This window comes from Talpa occidentalis, unplaced genomic scaffold (assembly GCF_014898055.3).
Source record: "Talpa occidentalis isolate TD23 unplaced genomic scaffold, MPIMG_talOcc4v2.1 talOcc4.2, whole genome shotgun sequence".
NCBI classification, from domain to species: Eukaryota; Metazoa; Chordata; class Mammalia; order Eulipotyphla; family Talpidae; genus Talpa; species Talpa occidentalis.
The window spans coordinates 52,720,601-52,744,951 of record NW_023602073.1 but is presented as its reverse complement, the minus strand read 5'-3'; the positions used below and the strand labels follow the sequence as shown (position 1 = coordinate 52,744,951).

The 24,351-nt window shown below is 47.5% G+C and overlaps 1 protein-coding gene and 1 long non-coding RNA gene across 2 annotated transcripts; one reads left to right on the top strand and one right to left on the bottom strand.

The window, feature by feature from the left end:
* Nucleotides 1-2,175: 2,175 nt before the first annotated feature.
* On the bottom strand, nucleotides 2,176-21,305 carry LOC119251384 (butyrophilin subfamily 1 member A1-like). The gene is made up of 10 exons (XM_054698703.1): nucleotides 21,224-21,305; nucleotides 19,902-19,999; nucleotides 17,657-18,004; nucleotides 14,246-14,527; nucleotides 13,912-14,112; nucleotides 13,625-13,645; nucleotides 13,506-13,532; nucleotides 12,000-12,026; nucleotides 3,684-3,710; nucleotides 2,176-3,262 (listed from the first exon to the last, which is right to left on the bottom strand). The coding sequence occupies exons 2-10, from the start codon at nucleotides 19,987-19,989 to the stop codon at nucleotides 2,607-2,609; spliced, it is 1,677 nt and encodes a 558-aa protein (XP_054554678.1). The 5' UTR covers nucleotides 19,990-19,999; nucleotides 21,224-21,305; the 3' UTR covers nucleotides 2,176-2,606.
* LOC129146449 (uncharacterized) lies at nucleotides 5,411-9,348 on the top strand. Its single transcript, XR_008553197.1, has 3 exons — nucleotides 5,411-5,492; nucleotides 7,424-7,688; nucleotides 8,198-9,348. It is a non-coding gene; the product is annotated as an uncharacterized LOC129146449 (long non-coding RNA).
* Nucleotides 21,306-24,351: the final 3,046 nt, after the last annotated feature.

Sequence of the window (24,351 nt, the reverse complement as noted above, 5' to 3'; positions counted from 1 at the left end):
ATTGTAGTGCCAGGAAGGGTGCAGAGCTCGTTCTGTGATCTGGCAGACAGGTAAAGGAGAGTCCTGGAGCCCTTGGTTGCTTTCTCAGGCTTTTATTGAGCTTTACATGTAGTGCAGCAACCAAGTACATGGCTGGCAGGCCTCCCAGCCCCAGGCAAATCTTCACTCTGTACCCTGGGTTCTCTGGTGTTCTCTCTTCCTCTCTTTCTCTCTCTTTCTCCCTCTCCCTTCTGCCTCTGCTTCTCCTGGCAAATATATCAATACTCCAGGCATGGCCCACAGAAGTAAACAACACAACTTATAACAATGTAACAAAATGCAGGTGCCCCATCTGGCATGGCAATCCTAATGGTGGGAGGCCAGAAAAGCCTGAAGATCATTTACCCTACAGGGTTGTTTGGCATCATCACAATCATTTTCCCAAGGGGGCTCACAAGAGAACCTATGTGGGCCCACCCAGTCTTGGAGCTCAAATGTGGTTATACCAATTTGGGAGAGAATGAGGATAGCAGTTTAGCCTAAGAGACACAATAGCTCTCTCTCCTGGCTCATTCAGCAAGTGTTAAAAACCATATGTGCTTACTTACCCTAGGGAGGCAAAGAGTTGGTGGAAGCCTGCAGAATCTCTGTGCTAATTGTTGAGGGTTGTAGCCTCTATGAGGCCAGATCAGAAAGACCAGGGGTAGGGCTGTTATGAATGTTTAACACTTGCTATATGGAGCACAGGGTGTCAGATGTGCAACCATGGTTTTATAACAAACCACATGAGACATTTAAGTAGAGAAGTTTATTACAAGTCCTAGAAAAAGGACACAACTACCATGTGAAGCCTGGGAGAGGTCAAGACAGTGTGACGACAGACAGGAACTGGGGCTTGTGCCATTGCTAGGGGTTCAGGGTGAAGTGCTTTGGAGTTCTTGAGCTAGGGCTAGATTGGTGAGTTCAAACAAAAGAGAGACTGGTTTTGGTAAGCTCCACACTTATCTTACCTAGAAGTTGCATGAGTCATACAGGCATTGGGCGAAAGGGGAGATTTGATCACAACTGCTATTGTGGAAGTGATGAGGACTTATATTCACTGGCCTGAGTTTGCACTGTTTGGTTGGTGGGTCCTCATCTATACACTTGCAACTGCAAGACACAACTCAGTTTCAGGGTGCAACAATGGAGTTCATTAACAAAGGGGAAATTGGGGAAAAGGAAAGAATTTCTAAGGTCATAAGTGCCCAGCTGTCCTAGCCCAGATAGTGTCTGCAGTGTCCAGTAATTCAAGGCAAAGGCTGCTTGTGTAAGATGGTGTTGCCTCTTCCACAAGAGCCTGGAGCTGGTGGCACTGATTGGTGGACCAGGATCCAACTTACAGTGGTGACTGGAGGTGATCAAAGGTAGTGCTGCTGAGGTGGCATTTCAGCAGCCAGCAACACCTTATGGAAGCTTCGCTGGGAAGCACCAGACACCAGACCAGACAGCATCAGAGGCAACTGTATCAGGAGATGGTGCTGGGGGATCAGAAGTGGAGGGCAGCTTTCAAAGGTAGCTTGACTCATGTCAGCTCCAGTCAGCAAACAGCAGGACCAGAGACATCAGTGTTACAGCTCTTAGAGATACTGGGCATAAACCACTGGCAGACATCTCTCTTAGAGATGATGCCAGGAAACCCAGCACCAAGGTACAAGTCCTTCAAAGACACCAGGCATATGGTGACAGGAGGGATGTTGGAGGCAAGAACAAGAGATAGGAGCAGCAGTGAGGCTGCAGTTTGAAACAGAGGCCAGAAAAGAACTTCACAGAGGCCTTGGAGGTCTGGGGAGGTCTGCAAAGGTCTGTAAAGTTCTGTGAAGTTCTGCAAAATTTTGCAAAGTCTTAGAAAAAAAGTACTTCCCAGGAGAGAGTCTGGACAAGTCTCTCTGAAGCCATATGATGAATGACCTGCAGCCAGACACTGTCCTGGCTTATATCCTTTCAAGTCTGACTCGGCCATTTGCATTTCAGGTCCTGCTCAAGGTCAAATCCATTTGGTCTGTTTACAATCCTAAATGATCTCTAAACCCTAAATTAACACAGCACATTTACAGGTAACAGAAATTTCCTGTATGTCATCCATACACCTATTTTCAGAATAGGAAATAAGAAGGAGAAATGAGACTCTTATCATAAAAACCCATCAGCCAGCTATCTCCCCAGAAAGTTTGGATGGCCAACATTTCTGGACACAGAATATAGATCCCCCAAATAGAGTGGGACCCCTCTTTTATCCTTAGATTCTTCTGCACAAATTCAAATTAGATAAAGTAAACCCAATTTTATTCTTCAGAATAATTCAGTGCTCATCCTTTTTCTTATCTAAGTTACATGAAAACCCCATGAAATATATTTCATTACCAAAAAAATTTAAAACTGTCTTCCCATAGTAAAAATCAAACAATACTCAATGTTTTTGGTTGCTGAGCACAGGCATGAACTCACTTCTCTCACAGCCACACCCCAGGGGTCTGTCCTCAGAGCAGCAGGATGAGACTCTCTGTTACCCAAGACTCACTCAGAGGCTGTGCCAGAGAGTGTTCACTCAAAGACCTTCTGTGAAGGTGAGGGTCAGTGATGGGGCCCTAGGGGTACATAGCCTCAGAGTTGGAGGGGAGGAGGGAGGCTTCAGCCCCATCCACACCAGAGCCTGAGGGGATCCCCTCCCCTAGGAGACCCACAAGCTCCTCCAGAGAAGGAGAATTGTTCATGGGCACAGAGGGTTTCTCGGGCCCAGCCTCCAGGGGGCAGAGGGTCATAGACATGTCTCCTGAGACACATTTGAAGTATGGAAGGAGGGTCCCAGAGAAGGACTCACGAGGGAAGGTGAAGATGTGGGAGCCATCAGGCATGTCATAGAAGGAGACGTCCCCGTGATCATAGTCCAGGAAAACCCCTATCCTGTGGGGAAACTGCCTCAGGGGTAGTGGAGTGATATCAATTGTAGAGGGACAAAATCCTAATTCAACATGCCCCACAGTCCAAAACCCCCTTTCTGTGAGCTCTTTATACCAGCCTTTCCTGTTTGCATCACTCCTACAGACGCCCAGAAACCACACACTTCTGTCTCCATTCTTGACCTCCACCTCCCAGTAACAGCGTCCTGACGTGATGCCTTCAAGGCCCAGGATGCTGCAGGAGTCTCCTGCATCCTCATAGGAGTCCTTCAAGGTCAGAATCTTCTTGTCAGGAGAGAGGACGATTCTGTCATGAGCAGAGCCTGGATCTAGAGTGACAGACCCTGCAGAGAGAAGAACCAAGTATGCAAGAACACCCTGACCTTTAACAAGGGCACACAGCTCACCTCAGACCCTTAGTTGCATGGTGGGAGGACTCACCACTTTACCGCAGACCCTTAGCTGCAGGGAGGGATAAACTACATGAGATGAAAGTGTTGTGACATGAAGCCCACAGTCCTCTAAGCAGGGAAAGAACCACAAGCCTGACTTGAGGGTTAGCTGTGTCACGTGGCTATATGGGACTAGCCTGGACCAATATCAGCCACATCCACCAGCCACAATTATGTTACTCTCACAACCACATCCCACCCCCCCAACACCGATGGTGCCAGCATCTATATCAGCATGGAGGACTGATGGAGAAGCCAGAAGCTGTGGGGCGGCATGAGGAGGAGCACCCAGAAAGGACACAAATTCACTCACAGGCCTGGAACTTCTCCTTTCTCCAATCTGCAAGAAATCACACATTTCACTTGAGGGATGCAGAGACCCACACATCAGGACTAGCACCTCATCTTCTGAAACATTGTGATGGAAGATTTACAGAAAAAGTGTTCTGGAAACATTAATCTGATACATCTTTCTTTCTTATAGACACACACATACACACACAACACACAAACACACTGCAACCTTCCCATGAAGACTAAGCCAGGAATTTTAATACCCAGAGATTAAGAGATGGAGGATCAACCTGAACAAAATGGTTATTACCCAGACTTTACTATGAAAGTAAGCTTTTTCTAGTCTCTAGCCTCATTTTTTCTTGAAAAAAGTAATAGATAAAATTTTCAAAGACTTCTATTACTTATAAAGAACTAATTAAATTGACTTTAAGGTTGCCTTTAAGCCACAAGTAGAGAGAATTACAATTTGATTTAGCTGAACATGGAAGAAAACTATCAAGCATGAGTGAAGGGAAGTCAGGATACAGCATTAGAGAAATCTTGCCCAGTTAAGAGACAAAAGGGAGGTTTTGAGGAAGGGAGAGAGGTTCTAAGTTGGAAACAAATATATGCATTGAGAGCATATATGTGTCTTTTATTATGTATATCAAGTGGAGGTGGTAGCGGATACGTTATATAGATATGGGAAAATCAAAAAAATAAATGAATCTAATCTTCTGCTCCCCCAAGAATCATTGCGAAAGAGTGAAAACATAGAGGAGAAACCCCACTGGGGTAAGTCCCAAAAGATGCCCATGTCCTAAACCCCAGACATGTCAATGTCACACATGGAAAAGTGAACTTTACAGCTGTGATCTAGACAATGAAATTTTAGATGGAGATTAGGAAGGAATATGCAGGCAGACCTAAATTAACCCTGTGAATCCTTAAAAGCAAAGGGCTTTCTAGGCTTTGTACTCAGAGAAATAGATGTGACGACAGAAGCAGAGTCAGAGACATGTGGTGTTTGCTGGCTGAAGACAGAAGAAAAGGCCCATAAATGAAGGAATGCATGAGTCCTCCAGAAGCTGGGAAAGATGAGAGCCTCCAGAAACAGAACACAGCCCTTGCTGTACATTGATGGAGTCTGACCTACAGAGAGAGAAGACAGAAAATCTGTTAATCTAAGCTGCTAATTTTTTGGTCATTTGTGTTAGGAGTTGGCGCCTCAACTCCGTCCAGTGTTCCCAAAGACTACATGGAGCCAGAGATGCAAAAGCAAAAAAGGCTTTATTGCTAGCTTAAGCTAGGGTCCGACTCTGCCTGGTGTACTGACACAGCAGTCTCATCAGGTTAAGAGAGGGACCCTAGCTTAAGCTAGCAATAAAGCCTTTTTGCTTTTGCATCTCTGGCTCCGTGTAGTCTTTGGGAACCCTGGATGGAGTTGAGGCGCCAACTCCTAACATTTTGGGGGCTCGTCCGGGATCCCCAATTGCTACACGAGGTGGCCAGAGAAAGGCTTAGGCCAGAGGAGGACATCTGATTTCTGGTGTATCGGGCTTCCTGTGTCAGGCGGACGCGCCAGAAGGCCAGGGGCACGGGGTTTGGAGAGACATCTCAAACCCGCGGTGGCTGACGCCCAGAGAAATTCAGATTTTTCTGGGGCGTACGAGGCCATTGGGCTCCGATGCGTATTCCGGAACCTGTTCCGATGCATATTCCGGAACCAGTCCCGAGGCGTATTCCGGGACATTGATGCCTAATTCCGATGCGTATTCCGGAACCCGTCCAGAGGCATAGGCCGGGACAGGAAGGCAAATTTGGAAAACGATCACTGTCCTCTCTGGTAAGCCCGAGGGCCTGTTTCTGTTGTCTGTAGTCTTTTGTCCATGTCTCCTGGTGTCTGTTGTACTTGTTGCGTTTGTGTTTGTAATCATGGGTCAGACAATGTCTACCCCACTGTCTTTGGTCCCAGTCAAGGCAAAAAGTAAAATGCTGAGGACTAAAAAATAAGGGACCCACTACAACTGACTGGTGGAGGACTGCCTCTGGTCTCAGCAAGCAGCTGGCTGGACTTTTTCTCCAGAGTTGAGATCATTGGTATGTCTCTGCTGCCATCCAGCTGTGGGGGAATTGGACTCTCCCTTTGTCCACCCTGCAAAACTATTTTGGTTCATTCTAGGGAAAAAAGTTTTATTTCCCTGTGTTTTTCTGATTTTAAAGTCTGGATTGTTTAAGGTAAAAACTGCTGAGTTGCTTTGGACTTGCTAACGAGCCATAAAAGGTAATTTTTTTGATTGAGTGAAAACTTCTAAATTGCTTATTGGATCTGTAAAAGTTTAGTTTCTTATTAAGACTAATTAATTTCTGATAAGAGTCTGAAAACAGGCAAACTGTAAAGAAAGATTTTATTCTTCCTCTTCTCCTGTCCACCCATATATGGTTCTGAAAGAAAAAAATGTCTTTTGTCTTAAAAAAAATGTGCTTGGTCTCAATGAGACACAACTAAAACGATGTAAAGCTAAATAATAATTCTTAAAAAGAAGAAAAAATGCAAACTTGAAATGTCTTTCTTATCTACGAAAGTTAGTGCAAACTGCTTGACTTTAAATTTGTTGTGGTCTTGGACCCTAGGTTCTAAGTAAGGGTTAGAATTAAATACTTGTCGTATTTAAGGATTGTAACTTCTATGTTATTAAAAAAAAAACCTGCTTAAAAAAAAAAAAACATTAAAAACTTGGTTAAATAAATGTGTCAAACTTAAAAAGTTTGTTACTAAAGAACTGGAGTTTCCTAAATTGTAGTTTCTCAGTGTATTTGCAAATATTGGTAAAAATAACTGAAATCAAGAGATCTCTTTGTTCTTGCTTTTTGCCTCCGGAGGGTTAATTATAAATGGCGCCTATAAAAAAAATCCTAAATTCTAAAATTGTGATCTAAAATTGTGGTAGAAAAAAAAAAAAACTTGGTATATAATACTGTTACAGTGGCAACTCTGAAGTTGACTTAAAATTCCAGTTCCAAGGGAAAACTAAAACTAAACTAAGGTTTTGCTAAGCTTAGTAATAAAAAATTGTTAACCATTTACTGAACTTTCAGGTTTACATTTTGTTCCTTATTGTAAGGAAACTAAAGTTTAATATCATGTCAAGTAAAAATTTTTTAAAATGTGTCTAACTTGTGTAGTCTAAAGAGATGATAATGTAACAGCTATTACGGTGTCTTACAATGCAGAAATTAAAAACTAGGACAGGTAAAAAAATAATAATAACAATAAAGTAAAATAATTTATACCAAACACCTGTTTTATAGTTAATGACAGGAATGGTGAAAAACTAGTTAGCTTCTTCACAAAAGAGGCAGCATAATAACTTTTGTGTTTTCTGTATTTTTTTCTCTTCAGTATTATATGTAGACACTATGTAAAAAAAAATGTTATACTGTTCAATTGTTCACATTTGGAAAAATATTATTCACTGTTTTGGTATTACTTAATATCCAAGTGTTCTCTAATCTCTATTATATAGAGACTGTATAAAACCTATAAAATTGTATAATTAAAACATGTATCTTTAGCCAGCCTTGTTCTGACATCAGGTGCAGGCACCAGAGACTAAATCAAGGGCCTAAAATCCTTTTAACACTTTTAGACACAGACTTCAAGGCCTACAGTAATATGGAGGGGACTGGCTAGACAAAAAAAAAAGCCCAATAAATGGCAGTTGCCATCACAGTACTCTGCCACCTCAGCCTCACCCAAGGCCCCATGCTCCCTAGGGCATTCGGGACCTCAACCTCTTAATGGGCTGCCAGCTTGCTTCCACTGCCAGCAACCAGGACACCTCAGTTGCAAAAAGCTGTCCCCAGGGCCATGCCTTCAGTGCCATCGCACAGGGCACTGAAAAGAGGGACTGTCCTACTCTCCAGAGAGGGAGGGAGCCAGCCCAAACCACGGGCCAGGATGGGAGGACAGGCTTGACGGTCAGCTGCCTCTGATGAAGAACGTGGTGCAGGAGAAGACCTTCTCTGAAGAAGCCCAGAGGTGAGACAGGCTCCCCAGTTTACTGTTTATATGGATAAGCCTCGGGTGACCCTAGAAGTGCCAGACAAAAAAATAAATCACCTTTCTGGTAAATAAGGGGCCACTTGCTATGCCTTACTCCAATTCTTTGGATTGACCTACTGGTCGATTGTCCCCTTCACTAGTGCAGATGGCCAGCATGAGCCAGGATACTTTACAGCACTGCTACCTTGCTCACTATGAGACTACTTGTTTATATTTTTTGTCATTGACAAAATTACACCAAAAATGTTTATAAAAGTTTATCTTTAAGATTGTCTTATAAAACATAAAAATATAATTGTGAAGGATTTTTGTTTGCATAATCATAGTTGGCCAGGTATCGTCGTGCATTAATGTTGAGCATTGGTTCACAGGAACTGTTCATTGTAAATTTTGGTTGGTACCGGTGAGTCTGTGATCTTGCAACTTGTCTGTTCACGTTTGAAAAAAATTATGATGTAAAATTTCTATTTCTCTGTAAAAAATAGGTGCAATAATAATCAAAGCTTTGATGTCCTAAGTCTTCATCTTGAAGGATTAAGTATGTATAAAACCCTAAAGCCCTAGACCTGTTAATGGCTAAAGTTAAAAAGAAAAAAAAAATTGTGACCCCCTTCTAAAAACTTTTGTTTTTGTTTTTCTCTTGCTTGGGCCTTACATCGTCAATGCCTTCATCGAGGTCATTTCTCGCCTCTAGACCATCAAATTATAAAGCCTCCACTGTCCTTTCGAAGTCCTTCAATCGTCATCTTGCGGTGGAGCCCTGACTATTTCCCCTCATCACCCACTTTCAGCAGGAAGCAGTTACTGATCAAAACGACGCCCTTTTCCCTGACTGCAGTTAGGGGCTCCATTCACAAAAGGGGAAAAATAAAGCATAGGACAAGTTAGGGTAATTAGGCAGTTTTAGGAACAGTGCAGGAGGGGACCTCTAAAAAAGTTTTAAAAGGCTTCAAAAATAAAGACAACTAAAGAAATGTGTTAACACTGGCCTTAGTTTCCTTCAGGTAATAACGAAGAGTGGTTTAATTAGGGCAGGAGACTCATTTATGAAAAGAAAAAAAAAAAAGGTTAGCATTAAGACTGATGGGTGGCAGCCTGTTTTTCTTCAATAGCTAATGTTTAGTGACCAGATAAATAACTCTGTGACTGGCTAACTAAAAGAAATCCCTTGTTTGAGCAGAGTAATTCTCATTTAAGAATGGCAATTTTTCAACTTTGTCAAACCCTTAGTGTTGCTCATGCTAATGCTAACATTTGGCCTTTTTATACTCAATCGCTTGCAAATGCTGGTCTTACACAGTCAATACCTTAAAGTAGAAGAAGACCAACTGTGAGGCTAGGATTAGCCTCCTCTCACAGTTACAAGAAAAAGGGGGGATTGTAAGATATTAAAGAATTAGGCATAGCAAGACAGCAGCTATTTTAAGAAAAACAGACATTTTAAAGGGCACAGCTATGCCCTAGTTTCATTTCAAGGCAAAAACAACCAGACTGGGGTAAAAACCACAAGACAAGGGTAAACAAAACTTAACTAGTGCCAAGGAGAGATACCCAATCAGGCCAAACTTGGCCCCTGGTGTGAAAAGTCCCTGCATCCTGTCAGCAAAGTACGAAAACAGTTGGTTGCCCTGGGAGGGGGTCCCTCTCTTAACCTGATGAGACTGCTATGTCAGTACACCAGGATGAGTCGGACCCTAGCTTAAGCTAGCAATAAAGCCTTTTTGCTTTTGCATCTCTGGCTCTGTGTAGTCTTTGGGAACCCTGGATGGAGTTGAGGCGCCAACTCCTAACAATTTGCAGCAGTTAAGAGAATACATAGTATCATGTATGGTGCTTGCCACATCCAACATAGAATTTGATCCTGGCAGAGAAAGGGTTGAGAAAACCTGAGGGGCCCCCATCACCTGGACAAAAACCAAAAAAAATTCCATGCTCTGCTGGAAGGTGGAGAACCAGAGTGGTACACAGAGACAGAAATCAGGGGAGGGCCTGGGTCAAGAGGAGGAAGCCATAAACCATATGCATCCAAGTGACCAAGTCTGTGGATTTCACCCTGGAGTGAGGTGGGTGGACAATGCCTCAGACAGCTAGACAGGTCTGTGCCTCCTCCATAGACACCAAGCCCAAGATCTTAAGAATCAGATCAGGCAAGCCTCCCCAGGGTGAGGACTGAAATAACTGAAAGAAAATCATGGGGAGCCCTCTGCCCCATTGTGGCCACACCCATAAAATCTCCAACCACCATAATTCCTTTGGGAAGAAGAAATGAAGATCACTGACCAATGCAAAGCCAATAGATGTCCAAAGATCCTGAAATGTCTTCAGAGGGGAGATTCATTGCTTTCAAAGGACCAAGACTCAGGATTGAGATTAGAACATTTAGGGAATTAAATAAACTACATTTTCTTGCACATTTGGGATGTAAATAGGTGACTATTATTTCCACTTAGAAAAGTTCATTCAGATATATTGATATTTCCATCTCTATCGATGTTCTAGACACAGAAAAACACATAAAATATTGGGCTAACCCATGGGACCCTCTGAGAAAAGTTAACTTTGATTTTCTTTACCAAGACATTAGTTGATACTCAATTATAAATTTTTATATAGCAATAGAGGAGATTACCAAAGGAAAGGCAGAAAAACAAGAAATAGGAGAGAAGGGAGTTGGGCATTTAAATTTGGGACTTTATATATATTGACCACTATGTGATTCTTCAGTTAATTTCCACACCATATCATTAAAATATATATATATATATTTTTATTTTATGAATAAAATGAGGTTGGAAGTTTGTCTTCTCCACATAGGAACATGCCAAAATGAAAATGTTAATTCTAGTATAATGGCATTTATCCTTATGAATTAAAGGTATATAAGGCACACATTACAACACCAATACTTTATCAGCAGAGGAAGGAGAGATGGTAAAAGGGAATCATCGGATCCTCATAATAACAAACAAATCCCAAAAACAGTGAGACTCTCTAAGAAGTGTTCCTCACACATCTGGCCCCCCCAGAGCCCTTCACGCCAGGGCTCACCCATCCCTCATCCCTGTTTCTCACAGTCTCTACCCCTGACACCAAACAGAATCATCCAGAACCAAAAAAAGGGAAAGCTACACAGACTGGGAGGACACTGACCCTCACATGCTCAGCCCTGCTAGTCCTCAAATACTTCTCTGCAGCAGAACCCACAGCTCCATCCCACCTGACTGCTGTGCAGGCTGAGCAGAGCCCACTGTCAGAAGCAAGCCCAGTTTGATGGTTACCTCAAAAATGGCTTAAATAAATAAGTTTTTACTGAAATCTCTCAAAGAGACATTAAGAAGTTGATTACATTTCTTACATCCAAATAACTCAAAAACCCTCTGGAGCCTCCCCAGCTCAAACCACCATGCTGTCACCTGTGGTCCCACCAACCCCAGCCAGACAACACCTGTGTAAGGCAAATCTTGCAACTCTACTCTCCATCTCATCCCTATGCTCTTCCCACTGAATCTTTGCTCTTCCTCCTCACTCCACCCCCACCAACCATCCTTATTTTCTCCCCATGCTTTCCCTTGTAACCAATTTTAACTCTGCCAAATGTCTTGTATAAAATTGTCACACAATAAACTCAACCAAAGCCAAGCATCAGGCCTACCAAAATTCTCCTAAAGTGGGAGACTATGGTTGTGAACCATTAAGTGTCACATTTATTTTCCTGTTATACAAACATATACACAGGATTTTGCATTAATTTCAGATCTTTCACAAACCCTACACAAGAGCATAAACTTCCCAGAGGGTCTGAGATCTAGATGCACAACACCTGCCCAAAAGTAACTGATTCCTCAGCAACCAAGGTGGCCTAGAAGGAGAAAGCTGGCAAGACGCAAAATGAGGAAGAAGGATCCCAAACCAAGGACCCCTTAGCAAGATCTGAGACCTAAGCAAACCAGGAGAATTTCTGGAATCTAAAGATCAGCAATTTCTGATGTAAACAACTGTTAACTGCTTAGTCTCTCCTCACACTGACCTCCCCAGTGTCCTCACGACAGGAAGGACTAGGTGACAAGGGGTCAGAGGGTGTCCTGACCCCACATGACTTGCAGGGAGGATAAGGCAGGTGGAGGCAGGTCTGTGCTCACAAAGGGAGGGTGGGCTGCAGCTCTCAGATGGAGGCTACAGAGTGAAAGGAGACCAAGGACCCCAACCTCTTGCTGTTGGGGGTCCCCTGATAGAGAAGGGGCAGAAGGGAGGCTGGAGGGGATTCCCAGGACCCTCAGGGCCACTCACCTGCATATAGCTGGGCCTTCCTCCAGGCTGAAAGGGAACACACAGGTGAGACCTCAGCACAACCAACCGCCTGCTCATGTGAACTACAGGCTCTGGGCTCCCCCTGTTCTACAGGTGAAACTCTCTGTGGGGTCGAGGGGAGAAGGTGAGAGGTCATGACCTTCTGCCCTGTTCAGAGAGCAGGGGGTGGTAGAAAATCCCTGATTCAGGTCAGAAGCCTACAGGACAGACTGACCCAGCCCTGCCTGCTGCTGCTGTGGGGCTTTGGGCAAGTCATACAGAGACTCGGCCTCAAAAACCTCAAATATTCTTTTTTTTTTTTTAAGATTTATTTATTTATTTATACAAGCACTGGGTACAGTCAGAAGTGCGGGGGTTTGAGAGAATTCACCAGAGCCACAGAGGGGAGCAGAACAGGCAGAAGGACTGAAGTACACTGCTGAGAGGAGCAGCACAGCAGGAGAGGTCTGCATGCCATGTGGGACCCTCGCCAGTGGCCAGGGATAGAACCGGCACTGCAGAGGCTGCCGGCAGCTTCGCAACCCAGCGCTCAAGCGCTGCACCACCGGGGAGGCCCACCTCAAATATTCTTATTCTTTCTTTGCTCAGTTTTGAAACTAAGAATTAAAAATTATACTATTAAAAAATAAAATATAAACTATTCCTTATTGTAACAAAACCTAAATCCAGTCTATTTTGGGCAAAGAATGATTTAAGGATATGAGGCAAGCTCCAGCTGTTCCGGAGTGCTGACAGCCCCCACCACACTCCACGCATCGTCAACCCATCCACACTCAGCATTCATTGATCAGCAGCTTCAGATGCTGGAGAGAACAGACTGCTTGAACGCTGTCTTGGAGGCAGTGGGCAAAAGACCACACTCTTCAATTTAATGTTCCCATTTACTTATCCACATTTAATGAAACCTCAGGGCACCTGTCTGTTACTTCCAGGTGCTGACGAAGAATGAGATGCATGATGGGCCTCCCAGTGGCACAGTGGTTGAGCGCTGGGTTGCCAAGCTGCCGGCAGCCTCTGCAGTGCCGGTTCTATCCCCTGCCCCGCCAGCAAGGGTCCCACATGGCGTGCAGACCTCTCCTGCCGCCCGCTACTCCCCTCAGCAGTGTATTTCGTCAGTCTGCCTGTTCTGCTTCTCGCTCTGGCTCTGGTGAATTCTCTCACCCTCCCATGCTTCTGACTGTACCCAGTGCTTATATAAATAAAGAAATAAATCTTGAGGAAAAAAAAAAGAATGAGATGCATGGAAGGTTAGAAAGCCAGCAGCATGGTGGGAAGGTCAGGGTTGGCATGAGACCAGGATGCACAAGACTCCACAGATTACCACCCACCAGTATCCCCTGACTGGGAGAACCTGGGAACATGGTCTTGTTGCCCACCAGCTCCACTCCAGGGAAAGGGTCCCCATGTCTGTACTTAGACAGACAAAGGGGAGACACCTGGGCACAGGAGGGACAGGAGACCCAGGACATCTGGAGCATCACTCACCAGCCAGGTAAGCTGCCTTCCTCTGGTCTGAAAGACAACACAGGAATCAGGTGAGCTAAGAACCAGAATGTCTCCTATGAAGGGGACACGGAGAGTTCAGGAGGGAGAGCAGAGCTAACCTAGGATTGCCTGGAGTTCACCTGAAAGAGTGAAAACAAAAAAGCTTCAATTCCTGTCCCTAAGAAGAAAAACTGTGTGCCTAAAGGATCCACAAAACAAAAACCTCTCTATGTCATAAAATTCCCGCCTCCAGACCCATCTGAGCCTCCAAGTTCCATTGTTCTCTGGGACTCAGCCTCCTGCTCTGATCTCCCTATAAAGTGGACCCTGGGCTCTGGCTCTGTGTTCAGCTTGTCCCTCAGCACCCACTGCCACACTCACCACCCTGACCCCTGTCCTGCATTACCTGTGTCCTTCAGGGCCTCCTCCTTGGTCCGTCTGTCCTCCTCCTTAGCCTGGCACAGATTCCTCTGTTCCTGCAGCCCCTGCATCTGTGTGGAATGTTCTCTCCAGGTGTAGCAGGAAGCTCCCAGGAGCAGGAGCAGCAGCAAGGTCAGGATCACTAGGAAAGCCGGCTTCCAGGGGGAGACCCGGGGGAAGAAAGGCTCTGCAGACAGAGACCCCCATAGAGACCCCATGAGGACACAGCCCAGGGCAGCCCAGCCCTGTATGTGGCACCTGGGGGTGCCAGCCCCTCCCTCTGACCCTGCAGGGAGGGGGGAGGGGAGAGCAGCACTGACCTGGGATGACAATGGCCATGGCCTTCTCCTGGCTCAAGATGTGGTTGAGGATGGAGCAGGTCACATTCCCTGCAGAGCTGTCTCTCACCACCAGAGCGGCCTCCACGCTGAACAGTCCCTCAGTGTCCTGGGCCTGGACCTTGGAGAACCTCAGGAACTGCTCCCCACTGGGGTGTCTCCACTGTACCTGGGGCTCCGGGAACCAGCCTGAGACCATGCACACAATGCGTACCCCATCCTCCACTGGCCCTGTGATGTGCAATTGGGGGGCAGAGCCTATACCTGCAGAGGGAAGATGAGAGCAAGGTGGGGCAGGGCCACCTGTGCACACCTCCAGGAAGTCTGTCCACGGTGCATTCTGGGTAGTCTAAGGAAAGGCTGCTGCCTGCAGGGTGCAAGGCATGACCCAGTCTCAGTGTCAGATGGTTGGAGTATAGGACTGAAGGGGCATGGAGGGCAGGGGCTCCCAGGTACCAAGTTGAAAGTCAATGTCCAAAGGAAACAGAAGAAATTAGTACCAGATTCCATCCTAATCCTCCACCTTTCTCACCTCACACTCTCCTAAGGCCTCTGTTCCATACAAGCTTCCTCTCCTCTAAATCACTCCCACATTATAGTAATGACAACCCTACCTCCTGAACTGCCTTCCCTGAAATCCATATCCCTGTGTGTTATCATTTCTCCAATTCCTCAAGTACATACACATTCAAAGTTCCAGAATGAATTGACTCTACCCTATCTGTGATAGATATGAAAATATCCCCAATTATCCATCTTTATTTCTAACTTTCTCTCTGCCTCATATATTTTGGTGTCTTCTCACTGTGCCCCTGGTTGGGGTCATGACTGACTTGGCCTTGAGGCCTTGAGGTCATGACCTCCTGGTTGGGGTCATGACTGACTTGGCCTTGAGGTCAGACTCAGACTCTTGGCATAGAGCCTGCCTGGGCGCTCTCTGCCTAGGAAGGTCATGCTGGACAACCTTTTCCAGATAACACCCAGGCAGCTCACATCACGACCTTGCTACCAGACTCTAAGGACAAATAAAAACTAAAGTAAGAGACTCAATTCTCCTTATTAGAAATAAGGGAAGAGAGTCACTTCCCCTCCTTTACTCAGAGGGTTTATTTTTAAAAACTTGTACTTGTAGGTACTTTCTCTTCTTTTTGAAATGTATATAAATCCTTTTTGAAAAATAGATAGGTTTGGGGGACTCCCTGGTGGCACAAGGGGTTAAGCACAGCACTATGAAGCTATCCACAGCCTCTGCAGCAGGACTTCAATCCCAGGCCAGGGAGCTACCCACATGGCTCAGCAGACCTCTCCTGTCTCGCCCACTGCTCCCTTCAGCAGTGTATTTCAGTCAATCTGCCTGTTCTGTTCCCCACTCTGTCTCTGGTGAATCCTCTCACCCCCCACACCTCTTGCCTGTACCCAAGTTCTTATATGCATAAATAAATAAATCTTTTTTAAAAAAAGAAAAGAAAAATAGATAGGCTTTTCACCAGCTTCATGATCCTGTAATATCTTTCTCAAAGAATCCAGGACCCATCTCATGGAAATGTTAACATCAAAGGAGATAGCACTCCATGTCCCCCCTACTTGTGGGGGAGGTGCCTAACTTCTGTGGGCGCCTTGCTCCAAGTTATAAAATCACTTCTTGTCATAAAGATGTGGGAATTTATTTTTCCTTCAAATAAAGCCAATTAGCTAGAAGTCACTCCAATCACCAGCGAAGTTTTGAAGTGAAGTATGTGGGATAAATAGTTTTGTCAAGTCCTTTCATATGAAAGGTGATGATTGTTCATCTTGAAGACATCTATGTAATGCATGGTATCTGCTGGGCTTTATAAAAGGCTAACCTTTCTTTGTCTTCACAGTCTCTTAGTAGATTAGATTGGGATGCACATCAAATCTGAATTAATTCTTCAAGAATAAACTTGTTTTCTTTCTCTACTGTCTTTGTGATGAGAATTTCTAGGTTTGAAGACTTTTGTTTTATATTTTGCCATATTTTCTCTGCATGACCAAAGATGTATGAATAAATCCAATAAACACTTCCAAGTGAACCCAAATTAGCAAACTCCCTTAATGCCTGACTTAACAAAATAGTTACGGCTCTATGCCACTGAGATTTCATGGCTGTATGTGGTAAAACTTCATTACAACAATAGGTGATTAACACATAATCACATTTATTCTTGTCACCAAACATCAAAAAGTTAAACAAAACCCTGGGAGTCTGCATTCTCCTGCTCCCCCTACAAACTCTCTGTGAGCTCAAATCTGTCTGCTCAACTGAGTGTCATTTCTAATTTTCATTGACATCTGACCCCCATATCCACACACTGGTACTACTGAAGTCGGGCCATCCTCCACAGCAGTCCTCCCTCCACTGTGACTGTGCTCCACGCCTCCAGCTATGCTCACCTGCAATCCATCCTCCTCTCAGCTGCCACAGTGAACATCCCCAAACTATTCTGCTTAAAATTTCCTCAATTTTGCACCCAAACCCCTTAACACAGTACACAAAGTCTTCCATGACCTGCCATCTTTCTACCTACCCCTTCCAAATTCCTTCTATTTACTTCCCAACTTATACACCCTGTGCCTATCAAGGCCCAACACTCAAGTCCCAGTGAATATCTCTCAACTGCAAATAACCACAATTACCATGCCTCCTGGCACCCAGTGCATCAGCCTCAAGGGCTCTGGGAACCTTCTCTGGTTACCTCCAGTGCCTGCCCGGGTGCATACCTCCAAACCTCCTGACCACCACAGGCAGCCTAAACCACCTCTCTCTGTGCACCCAGTACCAAGAACACGTCATTTCTCCAGGGTTGTCCCCTACTACCACCCTCTCATTCACTCATTTGCCAACCACCATGGGCTCCTCGTGCTCCAGACACGCCAGCCCACTCCTCCCACAGTAGTTTCATCATGCGTGTTCCCTGGGTGTGGAACTCTTCTCCCCCCCAAGAGGAAATCCCTGCCCTCCATTCCTATTTCCTCTGAGTTTTTTCTCAGATCATCAAAAGGCCCAAGCTGAGCCCCTGTATTACACAAAAGCCTTCCCTCCTTCCTACCCCCATATCCTGGCCCCGTGCCTGCTCTACCTGACCGTTTATCCTAAACACTTATCACCTTCTAAATTCCTCTATTAATTCTTGTCCATTTATTTATTTATTGACTCTAGAAAACAAATTCCTCAGGTCAGGGATCTGTTAGGCTCACCCCAGGCGTCCACAGCAGCCCCTGCACATAGCCAGGGCAAGAGGGAGTCTATAGGTTTGTACGGAGTAAGAGAGACAAAATCTGTCTTTCCTGTTCTATAGAATGATGGGGCTGATTTACTTGGTCCCCAAGGTTCCTCCCAACATAATCCTATAACATATAGATTAAATCACCAACCTGCCACCTTCAGCTCCAAATCAGCCTGCCTGTAGACTCTTCCCTTCCTGAAGAAGCAGGTGTACTGCCCGTTGTCGGAGACCCGGACCCCGCGGATGCGCATGGCCACCTCGCCCTGTGCCAGGGAGTCCTCCTCCAGGGACGTGCGCCCCCTGTACAGGACCAGCTGCTCCTCGCTCTGTGCACGACCGTTTTTGTAGCTGAACGCGACCTCTGAGAACTTGGAGCGGAACCACCTCAGCTCCATGTCCCTCATGTTCATGGGGGGCGACACACGACAGGGCAGCTTGGTGTCCCTGCCCAGCACCGCCACGATGGGGTACTTTGGGCTGATCACTCGGAAGTTCTCTGTGGATACAGAAATGGGAGCGAGAAGGCTCAGAGACGCACCTGGGCAGGGGACCATGCCTTGTGCTCGAGGGCCGGCTCAGGGGGCAGGTGTCCCGTGTGAGATGGCCCTGACCCGAGGGAGTGAGCAGGGAGTCTCCCAGTCTGAGGTAGAGCTTCTGGCCCCAACTTTGTGATGCAGAAATGATGTCAGAGGCCCCCACATCTCCCTGTGCACCAGCCCCGGGCCCTTCGAGAAGGACTAACTGTGGTTCTGTCCCGCAGCACTGGAATCACCATCGTTGGGAACCCTCCCCACGGCCCATGGCTCACTCAGAGGGTGCTGCTCAAAGGAGCAGGAGGATGCGACATTAGTGTCCCAGGGACACACGCTGAGAACCACACTCTAGTGTGACCAATTTCAGGGCAGGACTAAAAGTGGCTGAAGAGCTTTCTGTGCTCAGGTGAGAAGTGTGTGGTCCCTCTGCCACCCCAGGGCGCCCCACCCCCACTCTTAATATCTTTCTATTTTTGTTAAGGACCTACCCTCCCATCATTCCCGGGAGCACAAATCTCTGCTTCTGAAAAGTAAGTTTCACCCATGACACCCTCTCAGAACTCTGGGCCTTCTGAGACTAGGTGGACAGACTGACATGGTCTTCTGCAGGGTGAGCTCTGCTGGACTTCACTGGGTGACTTCTCACCTCTCCTGCTCCAGCTTGGCCTGAGCCACCACGAGGCCTCATCTGGAGGACTAGGTAGCTAGTCTCCCTGTCTGTCTCTCCTTACCCTGCATCAGGGACCCTTTACACCTGAAAGTTGTGTCCCTACTCTTCTCAAATCTCACAGTGTCTCCACATTCCCACAGTGACCCACAGACACCATAGGGGTGACTTTCCAGAAACTTTCTGACACACAACACCTCCTTCCCCTCTTCTCTCCCTCTGCTCTAGCTCTCTTCTGTCCTTGAACACCCAGCACCCAGCCAGGCCAAAAAAGGCTGTTCCCTCCATGGGATCGTCACCCACAACTAACTCCACCTCCCCAGGGCTTTGCTCCCATCCCACCATCTACACTGACCCTCCCCCACTTATGGACACAGCGGCCCCCATACCACTCCCTCCCCTACTACCCAACCTGCTCCCTGCCCGTCCCTCCCCTCAGCCCCTCTACAGGTGGAGGTGGGTTTCTTGTCTTTATTATTCACTGTCTTCTGCAAGAAAGCAGCTCTCTGAGGATGGGGACTCTATTTTGTACACAACCCCAAATATGTACCTAATACCTTACAAATATTGGTGGAATTCAATTAATTAATGACTGACAATTGCTTCTGATTTAAAAAAACAAACAGGGCCTCCCTGGTGGCATAGGGGTTAATCTCAGTGCTAGCACCTCCTGCTGCATCCTGAATTCCATCCCCAGTCAGATACCTGACCCACATGGCACAGCAGACCTCTCCTGTCTTGCCTGCCGCTCCCCTCAACAGCGCATTTCAGTAAATCTGCCTGTTCTCCCTACTCTTTCTCTGGCCAATCCTCTCATAGCCCCCACCCCACATCTCTGGGCTGCACCCCAATTCCTCTATGCATATATAAATAAAGCTTTTAAAAAATAATTAATTATTAAAACAAAAAAAACAATCAAAAGCAAAAGGTGGTGGAAAAGGTATTTTTACATTTTTTGACAGGTGACATTTTGAAACAGCATAGACCCCTGACTGAGCAACTGTCATCCCTCCTCCTCATGTGACAGCTCAGTGACTGCTCTGAACTGTGTCATCATACTAGTGCTCAGGGAACATCCCCATCTTTCTAGAGCCAGGGCCCCCACACAGCCATCCTTCCTGAAGGAGGAGCCCCCAGAGCCCCTGGGCCCCATGCACCCAAGGGAGACACAGGGCAGGGAGGGACACACTCACCTTGGGAGCCCCCAGGGGGCAGCTGGAGGAGGAGCAGCAGGGAGGGGAGGAGGCAGAGCACAGAGCTGGGGCAGGAGCAGGGCGCCATCTCCTCAAGGCTGGGGAGAGACAGGACAGGAGGTAGCCAGGCCCACACAGAGGAGCAGGGCAGCCAGGAGCTCTGGGCTCAGGGGAGAGTAGGACCCTGGGACCCCCCCCCAGCACCAACAGGAGACTTTCTTATAGGTACATTATGTTAATAGGAGGAAGAGTAAGCTCACAGCTTTGACACCAAGAAAGGACCGACGAGTCCTCCACTCAGCCCTTCTGGAAGCCTGACTCTAGAGGTTATTAGGTTTGCTTGGGAAGAAAACCCTGCAGCCCTTTCCACACCAATGGCCCCAGACCCCCCCAGACCCCATTTGACCATCCATTCCATTCCCAGCACCTGGGCCCAGGGAACAAACCACTCTCCCCTCCCCATCATCACACCAAGTAACTCACCAGGATAGGGGCCCAGACCCAGGCCCCCATGAAGGACAGGCCAGCACCTGCTTGGGGTCCTGCCCCCCTCAGTGTGATCAGGTGTCCCTGAGAAGCATCAGGACACACAACACTGTCCCCAAGGAGTTGCGGTCCCCCCACAGGCCCCTGTCCTGCTCTGTCTGCTTGTTCAGTTCACCTGTAGGTCAGTCCCTCCCCAGCCCTGACCTGCCAGGGACAAGGATAAGGTCCTGCCCCAAACACACCAGAAACCAGGTGAGATCCCCAGTGAAGGCTTTGACCTCATCCTCTAACTCTGTGGTGATTCCTGCCTCGGGATGAGGGACCTGGTGGGACAGAGCAGCGGAGAAGGGAAAATGAGTCCTACTCAGAGTAAACACCCTCAAACCACCTACTGGCTGGGGGTTGGGGGAGGTAGGTGATGGTCCTGGGAGGACAGATTCTGGGGTCTGATTGTGAGGACCCTCCAGACTCTGCCACTCTCTATTTGAAAATCTTCATAAATTTCCTAAATCTTCCTGCCACACTCTCATCATCTGTAACACGAGAATACTAACAGCATTTCCCTTCCAAAGTTGGAGTGGGAATTACAGGAAGTTATATTTGAACAGTCCCTATATGTCATTAGAACAGGGTCCTGCCCCAGTGAGGGTCACACACACATCATGAGATTAAATGAAGTACAACCATTAGTGAGGTTGTGCTGGCTCTTAGAGTTGTACCTTCCAAGGCCACCTCCCACCCCACTCTAGCCCCATCACATTCTCAGCCCCATCCTTACAGCCAACCGCTCCCCACTTTCTCTTCTTGGTAGACAGATGTCTTTAAAACTTACATACCTATTTTGAAAAAGTGGGGTTTCTAGAGCATCTCTTGAAGCTTGAGAAGTTTCAGGGCTTCCAGCAGAGCCCAAATATTCCTGCACAGTTTACACCTGCAGTAAGTGGCTCAGGAGCCATGCTGGGAGCCAAGGGGCCCTCATGGTTGAGAGAAGGAAGTTCCCAGGAGAGTAAAGAAGCAGAGCTTGGCACAGATTGAGGGGGGTCTGTAAAGTCCAGACCTGGGGCCCCAGTAAAGTGCTCCAAAGAAATACAAGACACGTTCTCAGTCTCCTTCCACTATTTGAAAGTGAAAGCTGAAATGCAATCCCAGCAGCCTCCACCCTGCCCTCTGGACAGTGCACCCCAGTTCTGTTATCAGCAGGGAAAGAGCAGGATCAGAGGAGGGGCCAGCAAAGGGGAGGGGCAGGCACACTGACACCCCTGCAGGCACAGGTGAGGCACCCACCCAGCACCCACTTTTGAGCACCCACTGCACTCCAGGCTGCTTGACTTCCAGGACCAGAAGTAAGGGTGAGTTGGGACCCAGTCCAGACTGACTCTGAGCCCACAGGCCACTGCCTGTGCTGACGGTTACCATACAAGTGACCCCAGATCAGCTGTCACCGCACATGGCAGAGCCTGTGAGGAGCCCCCAGGGGACTTGTTTTCTTCCCCTCACAGCAGCTGACCCAGGAGCCCCACACCCTGGACACCAGGAATCAGCACTGGTTGCCAGGAGCTGCCAGGACCTGGTCCTGCCCACACTGCTTGGATGGGGCCTGCGGCTTGTTCAGATGTTAATTCACCCGAGACCTGGTCACAGTGACAGACCCTATCTTTCCAGGACACGGGGTCACCAGGAAGGTCCAATTCTATGTCCCCAAGGAAACCATGGAGCCTGGGCCTCCCCTCCCCCCTCACTTCCTGCGGCTTCCCCTTCTCAGTGAAGGGCACCTGTGGCCCGCCAGTTATCTCTGCCAGAAACTCCAGGGTCATCTTCACAGTTCACTGTGCCCCACCCAGTCTACTTCCAATGAACCCAGATATTCAGTCCATGTCCATGACCAGACCTACTCCACATCACCCTCATTTTTCAAGGGTCTCCTGTCCCACCTGCTGTCTCACCTCCTCCAGACCATTTCCTCCCAAGGTCATGACTCTCTTAGCCAGCTCATGTCAGTGCTCTGCCTAACCCCTTCAAGGGATTCTTCTGCTTAAAAGAGGGGCTTCAAGGCCTCCCCTCCTTCTCTGAACCCCTCCCATTGCTCTCCCAGGGGCCCCTCCTAGTTAGGTGACTCCTCCAATTCAGGGAACTCTCCCAGCCTCAGGCCTCCTCACAGTCCTGGATGATGCTGCTGCCTCTACTCCCCAAGCCCTCACCTTTCAGGCCTCACCTGAAGTGACCTATTCAAAGGGCCCCCCCAAACTACTGATGTACATTGTGCCCCCACACCTGTCTATTGGGGTTGGGGAACCTGTCACAACAGCCCTGATGTGTATATTCTGGGGAATCATGTGGGGGCCTGGGAGGAGGCCCTGTGAGTCCTGTTCCATGTCCAGCAGGAAGGGCCCTCACCAGCCTCAGCTGAGCTCATCTGCAGAGGAGACACTGCTGCTGCCCATTGGCCCCTCAGCCTCATCTACTCAGAAAACCCCTCAGTCTATGGAGAACACAAGATGTCACTTCTGACCTCAGCGCTAGCCCCTGAGGGACACAGCATCCACCACACTCTCCGGTCTCCTTTCTATCCTCCCAAACATAAAAGGGTCACCAATCACATCTCACTGAGCTGGAAACATTCAGGTCAGCACCTGTGTTTGTCCCCAGGCCTGCCCGGGACTCAGGGTCACCAGGTAGTGACTCTTCCGATTATGGCCCTCACTGCACTTGTGCGGGATTGTCCTCAATTCACATTTTAAACACCAGGTGCTTTACTCCCTCACAGTGTCCCAGCCACACACCAGCATGACTGTCCGTGCCAAGGCTCATTCTCCCCTGTCCTGAAGAACCTACAGTGTTTGTCTTCAGAGAACCAGAATGACTGACCCCTCCTGCTCAGAAATACGCAGACACATGAAATGGCAGTCTGGTTTTGTAACTAGTGGCTGAAGCCAAAGACTGTTACAGGTGGTGCCCCCTGGAGGGGATTGCTGGTGAGGATGGATTGCCCCAGGCACAATGCTAAAAATCATCCCATTTTGGGGTGGAACAACTGATAAGAAATATAAGGGACTGCAGAAGCAGCCCTGGATTATTTGGTGTTCGGGATTCAGCCTTTGAGCATTCAGTGTTTGAGGATCTTCAGAGATTCCTGGGTCAGTGATCTCTGCCGCCACCATGTGAATCTTCCTGGAGGCTGTTGCAGGCCTCTGAAGGACATAGAGTGGCCTCCAGCAGCCAACCTCAGAAAGGAAAAGCTCGGAGGCTTTGCAGGTAGCCGAGAGACTGAAACTGTTTCTGGTTCTCCTGCTGGTACAGCCTGGCAGAGAAGGCAAAGACCCGGAGCCGGGAACCTCGTTGAGCTGTGTGTGTGGCCATTTGTTGGGTCGTTCAGCCATTGCAGCCGGTGTTTTGAGTGTTGCTTGTCTGTGTTGCTCTTGAGCATCTCGGCAGCTCCAGGGAGCATCTCCTGTTGTGTCTTCTGTTGTCTGCATGAGTTGGATCCTGACCTATTGTCTGGCTACTACATGTTCCAAGTCTGCAGTGGTGGGAAGATGCCTTATTAGCTCCTTTTAGAACTTGAAAACACTGACACTAGTTTGGGTTAGGTAAATGGCCATTTTTGGCCTCAGTAACTCTTTGTTTTTCCCCTGGATTGTTGAATAAATCCCATTATTGTTATTCTATGAACCTGAGCAGTCTTGCAATTGTGCAGCTCAGTGACTGCTCTGAACTGTGTCATCACACTAGTGCTCAGGGAACACCCCCATCTTTCTAGAGCCAGGGCCTCCACACAGCCATCCTTCCTGAAGAAGGAGCCCCCGGAGCCCCTGGGCCCCATGCACCCAAGGGAGACACAGGGCAGGGAGGGACATACTCACCTTGGGAGCCCCCAGGGTGCAGCTGAACAAATCAGACAGTGACAAACGAATTGGGCAGTGTTCTTGGACAATTTTAGTTCCCCTTGATGCCCTGTATCAGTTTG